At 36.3% G+C, this 22,135-nt stretch overlaps 2 protein-coding genes and 1 non-coding gene across 3 annotated transcripts in view; 1 reads left to right on the top strand and 2 right to left on the bottom strand.

Moving 5' to 3' along the window:
- Window positions 1-5,727, bottom strand: part of LOC116845569 (glycerophosphocholine phosphodiesterase GPCPD1-like) — a 29,600-nt gene extending 23,873 nt beyond the window's left edge. The window contains exon 1 of the mRNA XM_032818364.1: window positions 5,415-5,727. The gene's annotated coding sequence lies outside the window, so the exon portion shown is untranslated. The remainder of the gene's footprint in view (window positions 1-5,414) is intronic.
- Window positions 5,728-9,944: 4,217 nt separating this feature from the next.
- The window catches only part of LOC116845568 (PH domain leucine-rich repeat-containing protein phosphatase 2), a 131,897-nt gene continuing 119,706 nt past the window's right edge, over window positions 9,945-22,135 (bottom strand). The window contains exons 8-18 of the mRNA XM_032818362.1: window positions 19,432-19,579; window positions 17,306-17,431; window positions 16,969-17,122; window positions 16,807-16,867; window positions 16,217-16,471; window positions 15,868-16,077; window positions 15,391-15,553; window positions 14,684-14,967; window positions 13,670-14,512; window positions 13,226-13,466; window positions 9,945-12,824 (exon numbers count right to left, since the gene is read on the bottom strand). Of these exons, the coding sequence (XP_032674253.1) occupies window positions 12,369-12,824; window positions 13,226-13,466; window positions 13,670-14,512; window positions 14,684-14,967; window positions 15,391-15,553; window positions 15,868-16,077; window positions 16,217-16,471; window positions 16,807-16,867; window positions 16,969-17,122; window positions 17,306-17,431; window positions 19,432-19,579 (2,941 nt within the window). The 3' untranslated portion in view covers window positions 9,945-12,368. The remainder of the gene's footprint in view (window positions 12,825-13,225; window positions 13,467-13,669; window positions 14,513-14,683; window positions 14,968-15,390; window positions 15,554-15,867; window positions 16,078-16,216; window positions 16,472-16,806; window positions 16,868-16,968; window positions 17,123-17,305; window positions 17,432-19,431; window positions 19,580-22,135) is intronic.
- Window positions 17,875-17,996, top strand: LOC116845609. Its single transcript, XR_004378277.1, has one exon. It is a non-coding gene; the product is annotated as a U5 spliceosomal RNA (small nuclear RNA).

The raw sequence follows: 22,135 nt of genomic DNA, 5'->3' as shown, positions 1-22,135 counted from the left end.
TTATGCTATTAGTATACATCGAACAAGCATTTTTATTTCTTAGATATTTTTCTACACCATTCCGCCACTTCATGTCGATTTAAAAATTTAGAAATGTTACGTAATATATATCCAAGTGTTTGATCAATATCCAAGAGTATCCGATGGATATTCGTACTTTATGGGTGTTGATTTGGGTAATAAAATCCTTCCGCGGGATATTTACGACTTTGCAATTGAGATCAACATTTGAAGACAGTAATATAAAATATTCATACAGGATATTTACGGCTTTTCTGTTTGCCAGTAACTGAATACTGGAAATTTACGTCGAATCGCGAGCGACGTCGATAAATTATCTCGTTCTGACGATGTTCCGGTTGTTGCAATTAATTGCGCGTGTTATTGTCGCTTTAAAGGCAGCGAACGACAAACTTACGTCGCATATTGCCTAATAATGTTTGCCGTCATGATATTATATTAGGCTTGCGTCAAATGCAATCGGATGTAATTACCGCAACCGCGGCACGAAATCGTGCCTTTCCCGCTCGAGTTACACGTCGCAAACACTTCACGATATCGTCATCTCGAGAGAACATGGTGATACAGCAAACGCGCTGCGTGTGCCTTCGAGATATTAAAACATCTCAGTTATTGCGCGTTGTAGATAATTATAAAACGAACGAGTTTATCGTTTTGTCTCTCATCGTGCTGAGATCTTTTCTGCAGCTATTTAATTTGCGGCGACTTAAATTCCTGTATACAGTTAACGACCAATTTTAGAATAAAATGATCGAAAAAAATTGCGTGCATAGAAAAAAGAATATTCTTGTTTGGAGAATATCTTTATTGCTAGCATTTTAAAAATAAAATTAATGTTAAAATAATATTATATGACGTTGAACGAAGGTAAATTAGTCTTTAATCAAGATTAATATCATATATAAAATTAAATTAACAAAGTCATTTTTTCATAGAATACAATATTAAAAAAAAAATATTAATAAAAATATTAATTTTTTCATAGATTACAATATTAATATTTTTGATTATATATTATTAGCTTTTTAATCAATATGATATATTCAATATATCAAATTATTCAATATATTCAAATTAACACTTTCAATTACTTTTTCATATATAACCAACAATATTAATATTCTTACTTATATATGAAGAAATGATTGTATTTACTTTACTGTATTCGTCTTAATTGAAGACCAATTTATCTTCATTCAACGTCGTATAATCTTATTTTTAAAATGTCAACAATAAAGATATTTTTCAAACAAGAATATTCTTTTTTCTGTGTAGACTAAGACCGGAAGCGCACGGAAAAGCGTAAGCAGAAAGAAAGCTGACCAATCATAATCTATCATTTGTGGGCTGTAAAGAGAATGATCGACTGTAGTTGGTCGATTTGCTTACTGCTCAAGTTTCACTGTTCACGTTTTCTTGTGCCGACCTAACATCGAAATCAAGCGACTCCTACATGACTCCGACACGAATAAAAATTCTATTAAAGTCCAATAAGGAACTAATTAAAGAATGAAGAGTCCGTGGACCGCGTTCGCAACCGGGAGAAATCGTTTCGGCGTTTTTGCCACTTCTACCTCGTATTTCATTCCGTTACCATCGAAAATGTTTGGCACGTGTTTCCGCGCGGTTTATATGCATGCATACGCAAACTTCATTCGCTATTTATACAAATTGGTAAGAAGTGCGAAAATTCCGCAATGTCCCGCCGACGCTTCCGAGTTATTTCAGCGTCTCGCGGCGTAGAAAAACACACGCGTTTCTTCTTACGACACATCGTGCATTTTTACACGCGTGTGCACACACAATTGTTTCGTATAATTTTGCATATAGAGCCACGCGTTCAGCGTGGAGAGATTGCGTTTGCGCGGACACGAACGTGATATTTTGCGATGATTCGTCACATTGCGCGCTCGATTCGGCGCTTTTACGCACGCAGTTTAAAAGCATTGATCTGCATTAAAATGCGCTTAACCCCGATTAATCACGAATGCGATTTTCGTCAAGCACGAATGTACCATTTCTTGGAAGATTAGAACAGGCACGGAATCGGGACGACGGAGCAATATCTATCCGCAAAATTGTTTCTCTCTCGCTGTTATAATCTCACGTTTCAACGAGATATTGTGATTAATCTGCATCGCGAAATTTCACCGCGCAACAATTCACGTGAAAATTGCATTTGTCTTTTATCCGCATGCGCTTTTCTCCCGCGCGGTGCGTTTCTTTTTTCTGTTCTCTCTTTCCTCTTTTTTCCATGGATTTTGTAATTTTCCCGAAGGTCTTGTCGGTTGTATTCGACCTTTCTCTTTTTGCGCCACATCGTTTTGCCGGCCTCGGAATACATAATTGTTATACAGGAATTTACAGATAGCCGTGCACGTCGTGAATGTTGACGGTGCCTTGTGCGAACAAAGAACACTGAGTCATAAAATTATTTTTTTCTCATGTTACTAATATGTGACAAACAAAGATAAACTCACAAAAAAAAGTAATTTGCTGGCCCAGCAAATTTTCTACTGGTCTAACAAAATCTTTTCGTTATTATATAGACAGCAGAAAGATTTGCTAAGAGTTACTAATCACTATTTGCTGGATATAATTTGCTGAATCTACAAATTATTTTGCTATAAGAACCATGATGGATTTATATAAGCAGTTGCAGTTCTTCTCCGATAGCAAATAAATTTGCTAAGGATATATTATTTTGCATCAATAGCAAATTAACGTGATTCTTAGAACAAATACACTCAACAATTTTTTTGCTATCCTGGCAACGAAACTTCTGCTCTGATAACGAATAATTTGTAAAATTAGTTAACAAAATTAGTCAACAAAATTTTTTTGGTATCACTACAAATATGCAGTAGCAACGACGATTTTGCTAAAAAAGCAAAATTATTTTTCTCTGTGCTGCTAAAGTAATTATTTCACCGTCAATTACGATATGATAATAAACTTCTTTTCTTATTACGATGATTGCGATTGCGGTGAAAGGATATGGTAAAAATTTCTATAGTCAAGAAAAAATGAGCTATTTTAGCTATTTTCTTTGGATTTCTTTAGATATTTCTTTGAGTCTCTTTATACTTCACCTACCCATTTATTTAAGATTCCTGACTAGTCGCTGGGACTGTCCTTGTTTAATGACGTCAGAAGCGAGAAAACGCATGCTAAGATTTCGTCCGTTATATTTTTAATTAAAAAGATATATCCACAAAATGGCATTGGTGATCGATTCAGCACACTTGTAAAATTATCCGAATACTTTCCTTTTGTTCGAACAATCAATAAATAGTCAAAATTAACATTGACGTAATCTTGAGAAAAGAGGTTAAAAAGGAAAGTTCCATGTCAAGTTTGCGATTATTTATTGATTGTTCGAGCAAAAGGAAAGTATTTGGGCAATTTTACAAGTATACTGAATCAATCACCAATGTCACACAACACACTTTGTGGATATATCTTTTTAATTAAAAGTATAACGGACGAAATCTTGGCATGCGTTTTCTCGCTTCCGATGTCATTAAACAAGGACAGTCACAGCCAGGAACTTTAAGAATTTTGATAAGCGAGCAGTAAAAATTTAGATAAAAGGAGATAAATTGAAGGAAAAGATATTCCTAAATTTCTTGGAGTAAAATTTCATTTAAGAAGTAGAGTGACTCTGTCTACCAAATCACTCGAATTCATGTGATCTTTTACTCACATACATTACTAAAAAAAAAGATACTTGAAAATTTATTTGTGGGATATATAAAGTTTATCTTTAGAGGAGGGGGGAGAGAGAGAGAGAGAGAGAGAGAGAGAAATAAACTTTATATCCCAAAAATAAATTTTTAAGTATTTTCTCTCAGCATGCAAAAAAACATGTGAAAATTTATTTGTGGAATACAAAGTTTATTTATGTGAAATAAACAAAGTTTTTTTCCTGCGAATAAACTTTATATCTCACAAATAAATTTTCAAGCATTTTTTCTCTGTGTATAGAGTGAATTTTTCACACTAAACTACTACCGTTGAGTAAACATTTTCGTTCAAATTGAAAAATGAATCTGATATCTACCGTCACACGAACGTATTCATTCTGAACGATTGAAATATTCGCTCATATAGTGGAGTCAGACTCCACTCCAAGTTTGAGTGAAACATTTACTCGATTTCGTGCAGCAATACTTTTTTTCGATATCGCTGCCGCTGAAAATACCGCCACACTTTTCTCTCATTTTGCGCGAGATCCCGCCGCAAGAAATACAGAGAAGATAAATTTGCGAAGTTATCAGCGAGTATCTATCGCGCCTAAAATTAAAGGTATTGCTAATGCGAGTTACTAACGTGTTGTTATCGCGGCTGTCACAGATGACGCACAGTTGGGAAAGTTGTTTGCGACGATCAGCTGCGGACTATTTTCCCGTGGTCGTCGCGTTGGCACAAAGTCCACCGACCGAGAAATTCACTGCCTCTTGAACGTCTTAGTCGCGGCGCGTTAAATTGCTTATACTCGAAAGACACCGGCGTGTCGACATGTAACGAACGTAATGCGCTCTTGTTCAACCGCGCTTCTAATTATGCTGACTCCCTATTCAGCGGATTCCACTTTAACTTCAGCTCGGAAATTAAACAAAGAAAAAGAGAGAAGGAGGGGAATCCTGAGCAAAAAAATCCACAGAGAGAAAGACGGTCGAAAGAAGTAGCATACTGATACTTCGCGACGATTCGATATAAGTATCATTTTAGAAACGAAAATGACTCCAACCGTGAGTGGGAACGAGAGCTTTCAAATTTAATTTCAACATTGCGCGTATCGACAGTGCTAGATATTTTTTCTGACAGAGCAACATTGTTTTGTTATGGAGAAATACTGTTCGTTATAACAACGAATAGATTAATTACCAATTAAAATAAAAACGAACAATTGTATGTTACGTAACGACGTGGCAGATGAAAGCACACGGAGAAAATACTGCAGTAAACACTGCAACCAAATTTTTGTAATCTTGGATAGATATACAGGATTATGACCGAAATTACTAAATATATATTTTTTTAATATTATACACATATGATCTTTTATTACAAAATTATTGTAACTGCTTGAATGCTTTTTTACATCGTATATCGTAAAAATCGTAAATTTTCTGTATATATTTGCTATTTCTATAGCGATTTATACTGCAATTTCAGTACATTCTAGTTTTGCAGAAAGCATCGTAAGAAAACAAGTAACATTAAAGTAACTTTCAATGGAATATCTCCTCCGTGTACATATTAATTCCCATAAGGTATCCATTAACGTTCCCTTCAGAGCGCTTCTCTCACCGATGTACTCTGAACTTTGATTTCTGCTCAACCTCCAAGTATCAATACCCAGCCACGATCACAGTTCTATCGCCTACCTGAAGAAATGATCCCGACACGTGCTAACTTCCAGCAGGCTGCATTACGCACGAGACCTCGGCACTATCGATCATTGTTGTCCTTCGATCGCACGAGACGTAGCGCGAACTTGTTTCTTTTTTCTCTAATTTTTCCTCCTCTCTTCCGATAACAATGGATCGGACCGGCGCGTTCCAGTAAACCGGGTCGGTTTCCGGGCTGAGATCGCGAGCGAGCGGGTAAAACGGATCGATCGAACGTACGTTCCGACGCGCGCGAACGCTCGAGTGTTACTAGCTTCGTTCGTTCGTTCGCTCGCTCGTTTGTTCGCTCGTTCGCTCACTCGCGTTACGCAAATGCTACTCTAGTGACGCTTTCCACTTCCCCTGCATCCCTTCTCTTCGGCTACCCGTTATATGCGCGCGAGTATCTACGTCAAAGGGGAATAAAGTATATGTGGAAATAAGTCGCGTTGAGGTATGTCTGTGGGTATCGATGCTCCATGTCAAACGTCACGCAGACGACACATCGTTATGCTCAGCGACGTTGCGTTGCTCGGATAAAGGAAAAGAGAAAAAGAGGAGACGTATATGTGTCGATATATCCCGTTGGTATCGTAATATCGGTACTTGGATAGCGTCGCAATACAATCTTCCCTCGCTTAACGTTTTCTTCAGTTCACGTATTACTTAATTGGCGCGGCTGATACGGAAATAATTCGTGAAAAATAATTACTTCGCAATAAATATTGCTCACAAATAATAATCACTTTCATAGACTGTCCACAAATAATAATCACTTTCATAGACTGTCTACAAATAATAATCACTTTCATAGACAATAATAGTATTCTTTTATATTGATCGTTTGCTTAATGGAATTTTGTCACGACTTAATGTTGTGGTCTTCAGCGATTAATTGGTCACGACGTTAAACGAGGGAAACTACCGGAAGACAATAAGACAGTATCGTGTCGACCAGCGATAGCTCGACGGTGGATGTCGAAGTTACGTAATGCAAAGCACTTCTAAAAAGAGATTTCAGCTCGTGTAACTAAATAAGGACTAAAGGAAAACTCATGGCTTAGAAATGATATCTCTCTACTGCGACCAGAAACATTCATCTGAATATCTCACCACTTTTAAGTTCAGACTACTGAGAACAATTGAATGAATAAAAATCTCCCAGATAAACATGCTTGGCATATTGTCTGAATGGTGACTGAACTGAAAATTGAAAGTTGCAGCGCAAATACACAAAAATGCGTCCTTATATATCAAGAATGTTGTCAGAAAGGAGACATTTGATGCCATGAAAATTGCATCAATATTGCAACAATATTCTACTGCCGTGAAAATTGCTGCTTGCCGGCAAAGGAACGCAACTAATCCGAAATTATTAAACCATTAAAAATGAACGTCAAAATATGTCGTAGTGAGACGGTATTCCTTTAAATATATTTTAAACATATTGTGCTGTTATAATAGTATCACAAAATATATACTAAATGTTTGCATGCTATATTTAGCAATCTCTGTCTATCTGGGCGTCTATGGGGATTCTTCTGTCTCCACAATCGAGACACAATTTTAAGTCATGAGTTTTCCTTTAGTCCTTATTTAGTTACACGAGCTGAAATCTCTTTTTAGAAGTGCTTTGCGTTACGTAACTTCGACATCCACCGTCGAGCTATCGCTGGTCGACACGATACTGTCTTATTGTCTTCCGGTAGTTTCCCCTCGTTTAACGTCGTAACCAATTAGTTTTCGTTTAGTCTTTAGATAAGAGAACATGAGTTACACAAATCGCGTATCTTTTTTTATCGTTTTCTAAAAATATCGCGCGTGCCCCTCGCTTTCGCTTCTAAAGTCTATCGATGTTTCTACGAGATCCTATTGTGTGTAATTATCTCTCTTTCTCTCTCTCTCTGTATCTATTGCTCTTGATGACGTGTTTGTGACATGTTGTGTTGCTCATCTTGGCGGTTATCATAAAAAAAACCCAACAATGTCGACACCTTCATCTCCTTCTTACGTATTCAGTTTGCAATCCCGATAAGTGCTGCGCTATTAGCCGCGCTTAATATATTTGTCTCTTATTAGCGGTTGCGCCGTTTAAGTCGCGCATTTTATTCGAGAATAACAAAAAACCGCTATTATCGTTTTTACTGCAAAAGACTTGCTGTTCAAAGATGCGCGGAGATAAGATTACGCGAGTCGATCTCTCTCTTTCTAATCGAGTATCGTTGACACTCGAGCATTAATCGTGTCGGAAAATAACGAGTTTACTTTGTTCCCGGATATGCACGACTAGACGAGTAAGCAGGACTTATCTCGTGAAAAACAGCGAGAGACCACCAGCGAGCATGTATATTGATTTAATTAGTCTGCGATTTATGCTGTGCCATCGTCCCCCTCTCTCTTTCTTTCTCGAGAGAAAGAGCTTATAAATAATGAATTATTATCTCGAAGTCAGCGAGAGATTATTTCCAGAGCGTTTGCTCATTGAACATAGCTGTTGCCGTATGAATAATTGCAAAGCATACCTTAACCGGATATACTAGCAAAAATTTTTTTTGACTAAAATAATCGGCGAGTCAATAATCAAAATTAGTCGTCATTTATATAATCACGAATAATTTAATCGAATAATGAAATTAATTATGCATAATTAATTACATCAAAGTGTAAATAATTATCCATAAAATCACGAATAATTTGATCAATGAAAATTATTCATTAGTGCACAATCAATCACACACATCAAAGTTTAATTAATAATATATAAAATCACGAATAGTTTGATTGATTGATGAAATTAATTATTAATCAGTGCATAATCGATCACAATCGAAAATTTGATTAATTCACTCTAATAATATATAAAGTCACGAATGATTTGATCGAATTAATAAATTAATAATGAATTACTAATGTATAATAAATCCTAATAAAATTTGATTAATAATTTTCTCAGTCGATGAAAAGATTTATGATTTTATGTATGACAATTAATTTTAATTACCATGACGTGCTGATTATTTCAGAAAATCCTAAAGAAATTTTTTATTGATTAAAGTCTCACACAGGCTTTGACAGGCGCGACTTTACTGTATATCACCGGTTTAATTATTTCTAAAGAACAGCGTGGAAGCGGAAATATCCGTCGCGTTGAAACATTTACCGCTGAACACAGCTAACGTGATACAGACGACGTATATGTACTTCGCACGCGAAATGTCACACGAAAGAGCTTACTCAATATTCGAAATATGCCGCGGAGATACTGTTTCACAATTAATCATGCATAATTTGACACGTGTCGATAGCAGCGAATAACTGACAGGTACCTAGAGGTCGATAAAGAAACTGCTTATCGCGCTCATAGTAGACTCGTGGAAGGGAAAAGCACATGCTGATTCAGATTATCCTTCATCACGTGCAATTCGGAATCGTACGTTATATTTATTTCTTGGCGTCGAAAAAAATGTCAGAAACTTTTGATCGATGTTAGCCGAATTGCAAAATAATGTCGCGTCTGTTAAAAAGAGTCGCGATGAGCCGACATTTTTCTTATCATAACTGATTCAGAATTGTCTAATTCTTTTGTCGTAAGTTCTCGGATTATTAATCTTCACTCTTCGAATTATTTCTCTATCAACATTAAATTTCTATTGAAGATTTCTACTAGAAATTAGGCACATTCGATATTAATCGGGAAGTGGGATTTTGTTGCACATTTAGTTGCCTCTAATGGCTTCTCTCGTCAAAGTTTTTAAATCCCCGCCTTAAATAACGAGTCAATTGAACTTCCGCTTAAATATCCGCCAAAAGAAGGAGCAGATACGCGAATTCTTTTCTAATATCCTGTTCTCCTTATCATTATTCTCCACATTTTTCCGCGACGGTTTATGTAAGAGCAGGTCTTATTTTTTAACTCAAGCTCCTGTCTGGTCTTTTGTTGAGCCACGAGTAGAAAAATTCAAAGCGATATCGGTGTTAAATAGTACGCTACAAATAAGATAACGCTCCTCAAGGTCGGCGCGGAGAAATCGATCGGAAACCAGACAACGACCGAGCATTAAGTCTGATCTACAATATGCTCTTTGCTTCCTGCTTCTTTCTCTTTACCTTCTTCTGACTCAAATCTTAAGCTTTGAGTCAGAAAAAGATAGAAGTAAAAAACAGAATGCAAAGAGCATATTATAGATCAGCCTTTAGCGTGTCTCGAGCGCGACGCCGTCTACTTAATTTACTTGGTCAACGCAGTCGTCGCGGAAAGAAGTGATTATGCGATTGTGTTGACAGGACGATTGACAGAAAGTCGGATTAGAATACAACGAATAATAGTATGTTTGATATAATCGACGGATTCAAGGGACTTCCAGCGTGATACACGAACTCGCTCCCACTTTTCAGTATTATTTTTCAGATTCATCTTTCACGATTTTATCTAAACTTTCGGAATTATACCTCGTTGAGTGCGCCTTAATATATACAGCACGGAGGAAAGTAGGCTACAAGCAAGCAAGGATCAAATAAATCAGATCGTGAGATCAACACGTTGCCTTTAATTCGCACGCAGAGATTTCGCGCACTTGAACTTTCGCACGCGAAAGATTTCAAATGCGCGTATAAAAGTGCTGAGTGTATATCTTCATTAGTTGATATTGTCATTTGTTAGTTACTCGCGACCTGTTGTTAATTCGCGTTAGTTATTTATATATAACAACGGCTCGCTCTGACGGTTTATATATTTGGCCCAGTCTCAGGTACAATTTTTCTTACGCGATGCGCCGGAGAATATGCGTGCCGACAGCAGCATCCGATATTTGAAACGATTCGCGGATTATTTTCCACTTTTTTTTTAATGAGACTCGCGCTATAAATCGATTCATGCTCGATTATTCGGGAAAGCATTGGTTTTGTTAATTTTATATAATATTGATCATTGTAAAATGATTTTAATTTTGCAACCCGACTTTTTAGTTATTTATCAGGTATTTAGCGGGCTTAAAATTGAAAAATCCTCTTACTTCGACCGCGAATGTAAGACTGCCACTGGAACATAATCCTTTCCGGGCACATTCTATATACTACATCGGGCAATACAAAAATACACCTTTGTATTTATAAAAAAATAATTTCCTCGCGTGATTTTTCTCGTAATCGGGGAGCACAATTCCGATTAAATGAAAAGTAAGATGCATGCATGTGTCTGAACAATGCGCTGCATATCGTGAGGCTAGAAAAACAATGAAGTCACTTCGGAAGTGCGCTCTTTGATTATCTTTGTAACTTAATCTCCCTCATAAATAAAATGATAGTCGGTATTTCCGATCAACCGCATTTCTTTAGGCGAATGCAATTCTTTATGAACAAATGTCGATTGTTGATACACGATTTTAACTCGTCAACTCTTACACAACGGTATTAGATTTCGAGAGTTCTCTAGATTTATAGAATCAAAGATTCCATGACTGTAAATTTAAGTGCCAATACAATTGTTATACATCACTAACTTTTGCTTCCTTCTTCCACATGTGAATTTTGTAGATTTTATATTGTTTCAAACCATAATAATAAATATCTGCTGTCCATACACAGAATAATCTCGCGAACGAAGACGCGATTTATCGGAGACACCGAAATATCTCGAACTGAAATATCAGTATATGATGTTTACATGCAACACACAACGTTGAAAGCACGAGATCGCTTCGCGCGTTACGCCAATAGTATCACGTGCTTCTTGGCATTGTAGATAAACTATCGTAGGTTATATATCACGCTAGCAGAGATATGTTAAATCGCACTTATTACGTAATAAGTCTGTATGTACAATGTAATCGCGTAAGAAAAAGAAATAGGGAAGCGGCGATATTTGGCGCCAAACGTGCGGTGAAAATATGGGCCGTCGAATTGTATAATTGCGACCTGTGCAAGATAAAGGAAAGTAATCGACGCAATAATAAGAGGAAATAATAAGGAAAGAATGCGGATGTATATCTCTTCTCCTATTTCTTTTTCCTTAATATATTTCGCGAATGTATATTTCTTTTTCATATTCTGAATTCCATTTTTCCGAATAAGGCAGAAGTGCAGAATTCTCGAACGGTTACACGGTTAACGGAAAGAGGATGAGAAAGAGTCCGATGGAAGTGTTCATTCAAATCAATCCCTGAGACGTCAACGATCTGCAAAGCAAATTTTCTTCAATCTCTCACTCGCTTCTCGTCTATTCTCCGCGGAGTCACTGTCGTAAAATCGTTCCGCAATAAAGCGATACCTCCCGCGCGTGTCTGCCGTTATAAAGAAATAAAGCGTGTTTTTGCGTATCGTAAAGGCGCGTCGTGGTTTCCTTCAGTCTCTTTATTGTACGCGAATCAGTTGCAATAAACGAGCGAAGCGGCGGTATAAATCCCGTTTGCCTTTGGTAGCAGTAGGTTCGAAGAATTTCACAGCTTATCTTGCATTGTGCCATTGTTATCAGCGCGATCGATATCATTAATACGATTGCGCACGTTTGTTGACGACGGAGCTCTTCGCCCCGTCGTGTGTATTCTAATGATTACTCTGTCGCATTACAATGATAATTAGACTACAAAGCTGCAATTACCTGGCACCGTTAAAACTTTCCGCGATAAACTGCTCCGATTAATGGATTACAACGTTGAAAAGAAATTTATGCTAATTCAGGTACAACGGTGTAATTTAACAAATGGTTTTGCTCGTCGACTTTTTACTACTTTAATCTCGTAATTATGTAAAATATTTTATATCGTATGACCATGATATAAAATATATATGTTATATAATTTACGTTTCTCATCCCCAAGATATGATCAAACTATGAATAAATTGTCGCACTTACAATGACAATAGAATATTATTAAACCCTCTCAGATCTGCGTTGTGGAATATTTCAACTTTTCAGTCTGCATTTCTGCGTTATTCATGTCATCGAGTCTTAATTTATAATTCGGTGGTAGCGACACCCCAATATTGCTGCATTCTTGTGGCGTCTTGCTCCAACGAGTCCATGCCTCTCTCCTGGATGACAGCGAAGTCGTATTCCAGATTGTACGGCATCAGTCTTTGAAGACTGCCAAAGTATGCAGCGTTCGGTCCACCGTTCAGCAACCTTCGTCCGCTACCGAAACGAACAACCGGCGGCCGCGGTAACGAAGGATTGAAGGACCTGGCACTGCCGAACCTTTTCGACAGAAAAGGCAAATTGCCACCTAATTGTGGAGTCGACCTCGACTGGCCTCGGTGCAACGGCGTTTTCGTCAGTGTGTCCAATTCTTTGTCGAACAATAATTGAGTGTTTTGCTCGAGCATGTATTCCCAACAGCGAAACTGCTCCTCGCTGAGAGCGCCGGATCTTTCCGACACAGCATCTTCCTGCGTAGGCAGGCAAGGTGTTACCTGAGAAACAAAGACGCTATAGGGGCTTTGTATTTCGCCTTTATTAGAAGCTTATTGATCTTTTTGACGAACCTTTAGAAAGTGATATTCAAGCAATAATTAAGACGAGATAAATCCTTTTTTAGTGTACCATAATCCACCGTGCGAATTATGAGAGAGTTACTTTGTAGCAACCTCTCTTAGAAAAAAATTTTATAAGAATTACAATAGTACACACTTAAATGCAGCTAGGAATATTATTTATGTATCAATTATTATAATAGCACATTTGGAGCAGATAAAAGAAATGCAATCTTAAGGTTTTTTCAAAGAAAGAAAGAAAGCTTAAGGCTTCAACTTGCTAATGCTTTCGTATTTTTGTGGCTCTAAATGTCCAAGTCAACATGGAAACGTAATCTTACTTTTCGTGTGCCGTTCTCTTGCATGAGAACGCTCTGGTGTGCCTTGCTCGTGGCTCGGGAAGCCGCACTCGCGGACCACATCCTTCCTGATGGATGGCGAGACTTGAATGTGCTGTCGCTGGCTTGATCGGATTGTCCACTCGGTGAGCTACGATCGTCTCTATACGGAGGACTCTCGTTCTCCTGCGTCGATCTCGAATTCTTGAAGTATCTTCCGGAACCACTGTGAACTTTACTGGATCTGCGAGAGAAATTAATTTGAAAATATCTTGAACTAATTATCAAAAAATGACGTTATCATAATTGCAGAGTGTAATAATAATAAATTATAATAAATGAATCTCAATAGATTAAATATTTTGTACGAATTTTGAAATATCAGGAATACCGACTGATTAATTTGTCACACACACATACATACATCAAACACTACTCTTTTTTTACCTGTTCACTATATTTTTTAATACACCATTAAGATAATAGCCTTCGCTCGCGTGACAACAGCAGGCCCCCGGTGGCTTGTGCGCCGCGGGCGGCACGCAACAAGGACAAGGACATACGCCATCGGTCTGGCCTCTGTTCTTGCCAACGGCGTGCCTAAGTTCTCGCATGAGCTGATCCATATCTCCCGGGTTGGGCCCGGCCAATCTGACAACGATAATGCTCAGATTGTCTTCCGCACCGTAAGCCTGTGCTAAATCCTGAAGCCTTTTGGCTGCTAAGACAGGACTGGCCTCGGCTCTAGCTTCCCTCACGGCTTCTTGGACGCTCAGAACTTCCCATAACCTTCGATTCGCGACTATGACAAACTCGTCGTCGTCTTCAAGTGTTACCTCCTCGAACACCGGATCAGGAACCACCATTGGGAACATGGCGGCGTTACCTAATTGATTCTTGATTGATTGAGATTTCTTAGATGAGGCGAGAGTCAAGGGGCCAGCGGCTCTGCATAGGACAGCTTTGGCATCTCCGGAGGAAGCCACTTTCAAAGAGTACTTGGTCGAGGGTTTCGGATATCCTTGCTGCGATGGTAACTTTATCACATGAACCAGAGTCACGTCTATACCATATTTTTGGCCCTTTTCTTTCAGTTCTCTGTGCGCCGACAACAAAGTATATTTTAGGTATTCTTTTGAGGTTTCTCTAACCGTGCGTTCCTCCAATAGGAGACGGGGAATCATCTCTTGAAGAGCGCTGGGCGCTTCTTGATTGGAACCGCCGTCGAATATGCCGAACAAGCCCTCGACGTTACAGAAGGACGGCATTCTCACTTGGGAGATGTATAGCCTAATAACAAAAAAAAAGAAAAGGAAACATAAAAGAAATTCTTTAGAAGTAAAGAAAAAATTAATGGTCTTAAAAGCTGATCATTAGGACTACAATATTTTTCAAAAAAATTCTAAACTATTTAATTTTTTATTAACTTGTTTTTAGACAAAATATTTATTATATTCTTACTTTTCGCGTGAGCCGGCAGTTTCTGAAAAGCCTAATCGCCACGGTTGTTCGGCATTCTTTTCTGCCGTGACGATTTCCTGCTGATGCGGATGAGACGGTAAACTAGGTCTGTTTTGTCCAGATACATCCACTAAAGATATCGGCCTTTGTGATCTGTATACTTGAAACTGTCGAGGGTCCACGTGTAATCGTGAGTTACAAGATATGTCGAGAAATTGAAGCTGCGGTGGCACCAGAGTAGCCAGGTTTACTCTGTCCAATTGGTTGTGTGCTAAATCTAGCACCTAAGCAAGACAAATGTTTATTTATATATATATATATATATATATATATATATATATCCTTTATGTATACCGTCGATATAATTTAATAATAAATTTATTTATACATTAATCGCATTTTCGTAATTCGTATAATAAAATGATTGAGTAAAGTCTTTAAAATAATTTTCTATATTATTTTCTACTGTATAAAGATATTTAGGCAAGACATATTCGAAAAAATAATTGTTACTGTTTATTAATTTTTCAGGCAACTCTGTATAAAAAGATATCTTTCTTAAAATATTTTCTATAAACATTTTGAATATACATCTTTCCGCTTAAACAAACTGAAGATTTAACCATCTGGAGTTTGAACGTGATTAAGTCGCGTTTACATTTGCTTGATATAAATTCGTGTGTGCGTACGTGTACCTAGAATCTCACCTTCAAGGATGCCGTTTTGCTGAAAGTGGGACACGTTAAGAGTCGATTAGAATGCACGCGCAGTACGCGCAAATGTCGCAGATTGGCCACGTTGTCCGGAAGGTACTGCAATCGGTTACCGGACAACACTAATTCTTCCAAATCGCTCCACGCGGCAATGCAACTGAAACGTTTCGCATTGAACATTCAGCAATGTTATTGGAAACGAATATCGAGCGATTAATTGAAAACTATGAAGAGAATTATGATTCATGACTATAAGATTTATTATCGAAATATAGTAAAATATATTATCAAAATTATGCAATTTTGTGGAAGTTGGAAAAATAGTTTACCGAAGAAAATATAAAAAATATTTCTGTTGTAATGTGTAATTATTATTCATTTATATATATCTTTATTATATCTGACAGTTACGTGCGATCTCATTGTTTCTCTCCATATTGCTTAAATACATGAAAATTACGACAGACTCACCTTTCTGGAAGCGTGTCTAAAGTGTTATAAGCAATATGAAGAACTCTCAAAGACGTGAACTTTGCCAGAGCGTCTAGGGCGGTATCGGTCAGGCAGTTTGCCGTGACGTACAATTTCTCTAAGGTATGGGATCCCTGGTGAGTTCTGCCGGCTTCCTCGCGGTATGGAAGCTCGGAGAGTCGATTGTTGGAGAGATTCAAAACTTTCATTCTGAAAGAAAGTAAATTGTGAGCGCGAGATGCAAAGTACATTGCAGTTTGCAACGATAGGAACACGATCGATCTACTTTAGACGGTCGAGCATGACTCGCGAATTGGGAATATTGCACAAGATATATTTCATGTCTCACTTTTCGGTGTTCGCGAAGAAGCTGGTGGGCAGCGTGGTTAACATATTGCCCTGAAGAGTTAAATGTACGATGTTTAGCGGCCTCCTAGGCGGTGGCAGCGCTTGCAATCGATTGTGAGGCAGATGAAGAACTTCCAGTCTCGATGGTTGCGACAACAGTCGGTCCGGAAGGGCCGTCAGAGTGTTATGCGACGCGAAAAGGACACGCAACGCTGGCAATTCGGTCGTCCATTCAGGCAGTGCGTCTAAATTGTTGCTGAACAAATGCAACTTTTTTAGTTCTTTATTGAAAAAAGCACGTTAGTTCTCTTCTTATTTTTATCATATAATTCGATGAAAATGAATTACGTAATAAAAATGACAAGATATTAATAAAACATTGTATATAATATATATTAATAATTAATATATATTATATAAAATTTATATATATATATATTATATAAAAAAAATATATATATATATATATATATTATATAAAATTAATATATATTAATTTTATATAACATATTAATATTAAATATTAAGTCATTTTATATATATTTTTTATATATTGACACGTAAAAAAATGTTTCATTTATATCCACTTACTAGGAAACATCCAGATGCTCCAGATTAATTGGCACAGGTTCCACGGTTAGCTTCTTCAATTCTATAAAAATTACACATTCGATTAGTTTTTTGTTTCAATCCATTAATCGATGGAAAGTATAGATAATCGCGCGCGCAACGCGTGCGAAAGACAATACTCACTATTGTTTCCAGCGATGAGTGACACGAGATTTCGACCGCAAAGAGTTAATTCGGTCAGGTGATTTCGCGCGCAGCGGACGCTCCTTAGCTCTTGCAAAGCGCTGATATCCAATTTTTCAATGCTGTTTTCGCTGACGTCCAGATGTGTCAAATTCTTTTTATTTTTTCATGGACAGAAAGAAGAATAACGAACGTTAAATTATCTTTTCTACTTTTACGTTTTCCTTTATCTCCTCCTCTCCCGAAAAGAGATGTTTCTCTCGTTAATTAGCAGACCGGAGTAAAATAAAATTGTAAAAGAAACGCAACGAACAATTCTCATAGCAGCTGAACTTACGCCATAATTTCCCAGAATTATGTTTCCCTTCAGCTGATTGTTCCTCAAGTTGATTTTATGCAAGTTACTATGGTTGTTTTTTTCATCCTTGTAGGATTTACTGTGGTCTCCCTTCGATAAAACTTCCTGCGTTGTAACATGAAACATACATTAATCGTAGGATACGGAATGAAAAAAGAGAGAAGATTGAAAAATTTAGAAGATTGAAAAATTTATGGGCAGAAAATTCTGGCTATACAAGAACAAAAAGATCTTTAAAACAGATAATAAAATAATATTTAGCAATCGTAGAAATTTCATTCTTTCCTTAAGTTCCATCGAGCAGAATTATTTTTTCTTTTATAGTTTAAGTTTTACGGAATATTGTACGGGCCGTAGTGTATCGATGATCATTGGTCGTTGCCAGAACAGCTGACAGTATCGATTTTACGGCCTGAAAACGGACCCTAAACCGGGTCTGACTCTGTTTAGTTTCAGCGACAGCCTCTAGATGTCTGTCGAACTGGCACCTTTCTCGTGAGAAAAATTCGGTGCCATGCATTATATAAGGAACGTCTCAGAAAGGTTCGTCACTCTGGTTTCTCTTCAATGCACGTATAAATCTTTCGCCTTTTACTAAAGATTTCCGTGGAGGGGAACACTCAATGAGTCTTTAAGACAATTTTTTGTTGTACCCGGCGAAAGCTGGGTCATTGAATAATATCAAAGTCAATTTTTGTAGGAAAACCACAATATTAAATGAACACTTGAACTAACTTCCGCTGTTCTGTACTATTCTTTCATTAATTTGTTCTCGACGTTTCGTGAATTACTGCACTACTTCCATTACAAATTGCGTTAGTTAGTGCGAGCGCACAGAAGTTTAAATTATTGAATCTATGAGAATCCAACGAATGTATCGCAGATATTAACAAGAGAACTAACTTTAACAAGTGTGTTATACTGAAAATTTTCCGGTATCTTCTTCTAGTTTAAAAGTAGGACGAAGGAAGAATATTGTACAGACGGCGAATAGCCAAGCATATATCGTCAATAATGAAGTTAAACATGCGCGAATAGCTAGACTGAATCGCTGAGGGTCAAGGTTCAACGAGACGGATCGATATAATAACCGCTAAAGTCCCACTATCATAATACTACTGTCGCTAGAAGTTTTATTCATTTTTCATTACGACTTATATTTAATCTACCTAAACACTTTACCACTTAAATTTGTAAGTACTGATTAAATTTGTAAATTTAATCGACAAAAATGTCGAATCAGTGTAGATTATAATCCCAGAAATTCACACAGTTTCTCATAAAAATATTTAATATACTACATTGTAAGTCTGTACACAACGATAAAACATAAAGATAGTTGTAAATTATAAAATTAAGATTTCATTACTGAATGTCCAGGTATTCACATTGAATTGCTAAAAATAATCAATAATGTCCAATTACTTCCAGATTCTCTTCGGGCCCTTTGCCAATTCAAAAATTTATTAATAGGGCTAACCGTCTTTAATATCTCGTCGGTAAGATAACCAATCGTCCCGAATTTTGCGGGATATCCCGATTTTTGGCTCTCTATAGTTTCGAAAAAAATTTTAGTTACTTGTCTCCATGTGTCATATAACGTAAAATAAATAATATACAATTTTAGTATTACATATTATTTATGTGATGAGAAAAAATTGTATTTTGATTGTTCATTGCTTTTATCTTCCATTGATTGTTCTTTCATTTTATCAGTCTAGTTTTAGACTAATGGTTTTTTATAAAATAACAGAAGAGTATGTTCTATTGATTGATGTTGACCTAATAAACAAACATTTTACATATCTACGCGTATTAAACTTTTTCAATCTACTTGTTTTAAAAATTTATATATCAAGATGTATATCTATATAGATATATAATAACCAAGAAGAGGGACATGCATATATATTGATATTACAAAATATTTTGATATACTACATTATGAAAAAATCTCGATTGTTTGATTGTGTCCCGATTTTTAAAGGGATACAAGGGTTTTCATCCCGAGATAGGTTGATTAAGAGTTGCTCGTCGGTGACTTTATTCTAGTATAGTCAATTTGTTAATTAATCACCAAGTCGCGTGAAATATATTCGACCTACCGTCAAAGCGAGAGCTCGCATGTTGAAAAAGGATGGTGCGGTGCTAAGTAGATTTCCGACGAGAGAAATATTTCTCAGATTTCTCAGTCGTGTCACTTCCTCCGGCAGGTCCTTGATGCCATTACGGTCAAGGATTAGCTCTTTCAGGCTGTAACATAGTGATGATGCTTTTACGTTCGGTTAGGGAAGATTAAATCGCAATTAAGAAGCGAACAAATTGACGAAATATGTCATACTGTTCTTGAAGGATCTGACATTGATAAGTCAAATAGCGATCTCGAAGGGTTTCGTTTTATAACATTTGAAGTAATTAATCCTCGACGCTTTTCTTTTTGTTTTTCCTCGCGCAAGAAGTCTCATTAATAGTCGTTAATATGAATTTACTTGAAACTTGTCTCATATATGATACACATCTGAATTTAGAATTTGGGTTCCTTTATTTGAATTATACAAGGCAAACATATGTGATCTCAAAATTTGAGAGGAGTGAAACAACGTCCTGAAAAATTACAATCCTGAAAATTGAGTATAGGAACAATCTCCCGAAATATAGAAAGTATGAAGTTGTCCTATAATATTGTATGACAAGTTATTGACAATTTCGTACTTTCAATATTTCAGGAGATCGTTCCTATACTCAGTTTTCGCGATTTTTCGGGACGTTGTTTCACTTTTTTCGATACTTTCTTTTCAAGATTTTGCACGCCCACCTCATATAACATATACGACGTTTATAATCGCAATTTAGCTTCATATTAAACTCTAAATTTAAAGCTGAGTATATAACGCGAGGTAAGTTTCAGATAAGTTTTAGATAACGACTATCAATATAGCTCTCAGTGTCGTTGCGGAAAATTTATCGAAATTATGGATTGCCAAAGGAATTAATTATTAATTAAGACAACAACAAAAAAACTGAAGTGCAACGAACGTAACGCAAGATCACGGAATTTCAATTAAAACCGGTTGTTCCTGACGCGGCAGAATTTTTGGCCGGCTATTTCGAACTTTCGCGGCGCTGATTAAAATGTTGTTAGAAGTGCAATCTGCGTCTACCGAAAAGCAGCTCATCCGCGAATTGCAATTTGCTCCGTTGCCGCGGTGGTGTATACTTTCCAGCGTGAATTGTATCCCCGGACACGCGAGTCGGTGAACCTAAACGAGCGAGCCGCCCACAGGATGTGCACTTGAGTAGAAAGTTTCGAATTATAGTGAAAACCTTCATTGCGGCAAACATCTGTGTCATCGGACGGACTTTCGATTTTTACCATTGAACCGGCCAAGGGGCGATTCTACAGCTGAATTGTCTCGCAGAATATCTGTTGTTATCGCGCGCGAAACGTGTTCAAGGCTTCTTGTCTTCTTATCAAGAATTTCTTATGAAACGTTTGCGAATTTATTTTCGGATGACACACGTATTTTAACGTGCGAATAAATTTTAACGTGCGAGAAACAACTGCACAGAGAGAACGATTTTTTGAATCAAATAAATGTTTCTTTGGAATACAAACAAGTTTTTTGGTTGACACAACAAAAAAAATATTTCTTTAGAACTAAGCCGCAAATAAATATTTTTACGTCAAATAAAATTTTGTTCGATTAATCGAAAAATTCGTTTGGACCATTCCAAAGAAGTGTTTATTTGATTCAACTAAATCGTTCTCCCTGTGTATAGAACACAGATAAATACATACTGCATTCAAGTTAATATTACTTCTTTTTTAAATATTTTATAAGTTTATGTATCTGCACTTCTCTATCATTAGTTCATCATAAATATGAAATTTGGTCGAAATACATTCTAAATCTTAACAAGTTTAGCATTTCAATCAGATTGAATGGAAACGAAAATTTAATTTATTAACTATATACAATTGAACAAATCTTTTCTTCCGTCAAATTTTATAATATTTCTGTAAAGAGAATAAAATATTCCTTCTGAGTGCATGATAATAAGCTTTTCTGAAATTTGTAACGAATATATTTTTACTCAAAAACTGTAATTTTTTATCTGAATTTTAGCAGAATATTCTTATATGTATGGTCTCAAGAGAATTATTTTAAAACCAGAAAGAAAATATTCTAAGTAATATTGAAATATTCTTGAAGTTAAGTTGTCTTTTATCTATAGTATACGTTTCGTGTTCTTAACAGAAATTTTTCTAGTAAGAGAATATTCTGCTTCAAGTAAACATATATCTTTTGATACAAAAAAATGCAAAAGGATAAAAATTAGTATAATATCTAATACATTTCCGATTAATATATTTCATTTCTTTAGAAAAGATTGTTTTTTCGGTAAAAATTTTTATTTAGAATATGAAATTACAGAAAATAATATATTGCAACTATAGTCCTTTTTTGGGTGTTTTTTTTTTGGTTTTAGAGAACAATCCTCTTGAAGCCATTTATAAGAGAATTCCACTAAGGATGAGATTATATTTTTTAGATGTAACAAAAATCCTGTTTGCTTACTATAAAAAATATCTTATTTTTGATGAAATCTTATATATGGCTTTATAGGAGGATTTTTCTGTGAAATCAAAAAAGAAATATTCTAAAAGTTAGAGAAATTTTGTTTTTCATCTACACTGAGAAAAATTTCTGGTAATAATTATCCAGCCTGTGTTATAATTACTATATTTAATGAAATAGTATCAAATAAATATAAGAGGTGAATATTATTATATGAAAGTTAATGTTA

This window comes from Odontomachus brunneus, unplaced genomic scaffold (genome assembly GCF_010583005.1).
Source record: "Odontomachus brunneus isolate Ranch 3 - 2012 unplaced genomic scaffold, Obru_v1 Obru_scaffold_053, whole genome shotgun sequence".
In the NCBI taxonomy this organism is placed as follows: Eukaryota; Metazoa; Arthropoda; class Insecta; order Hymenoptera; family Formicidae; genus Odontomachus; species Odontomachus brunneus.
The sequence above is the reverse complement of the archived record's forward strand: the minus strand, read 5'-3'. Positions and strand labels throughout refer to the sequence as shown.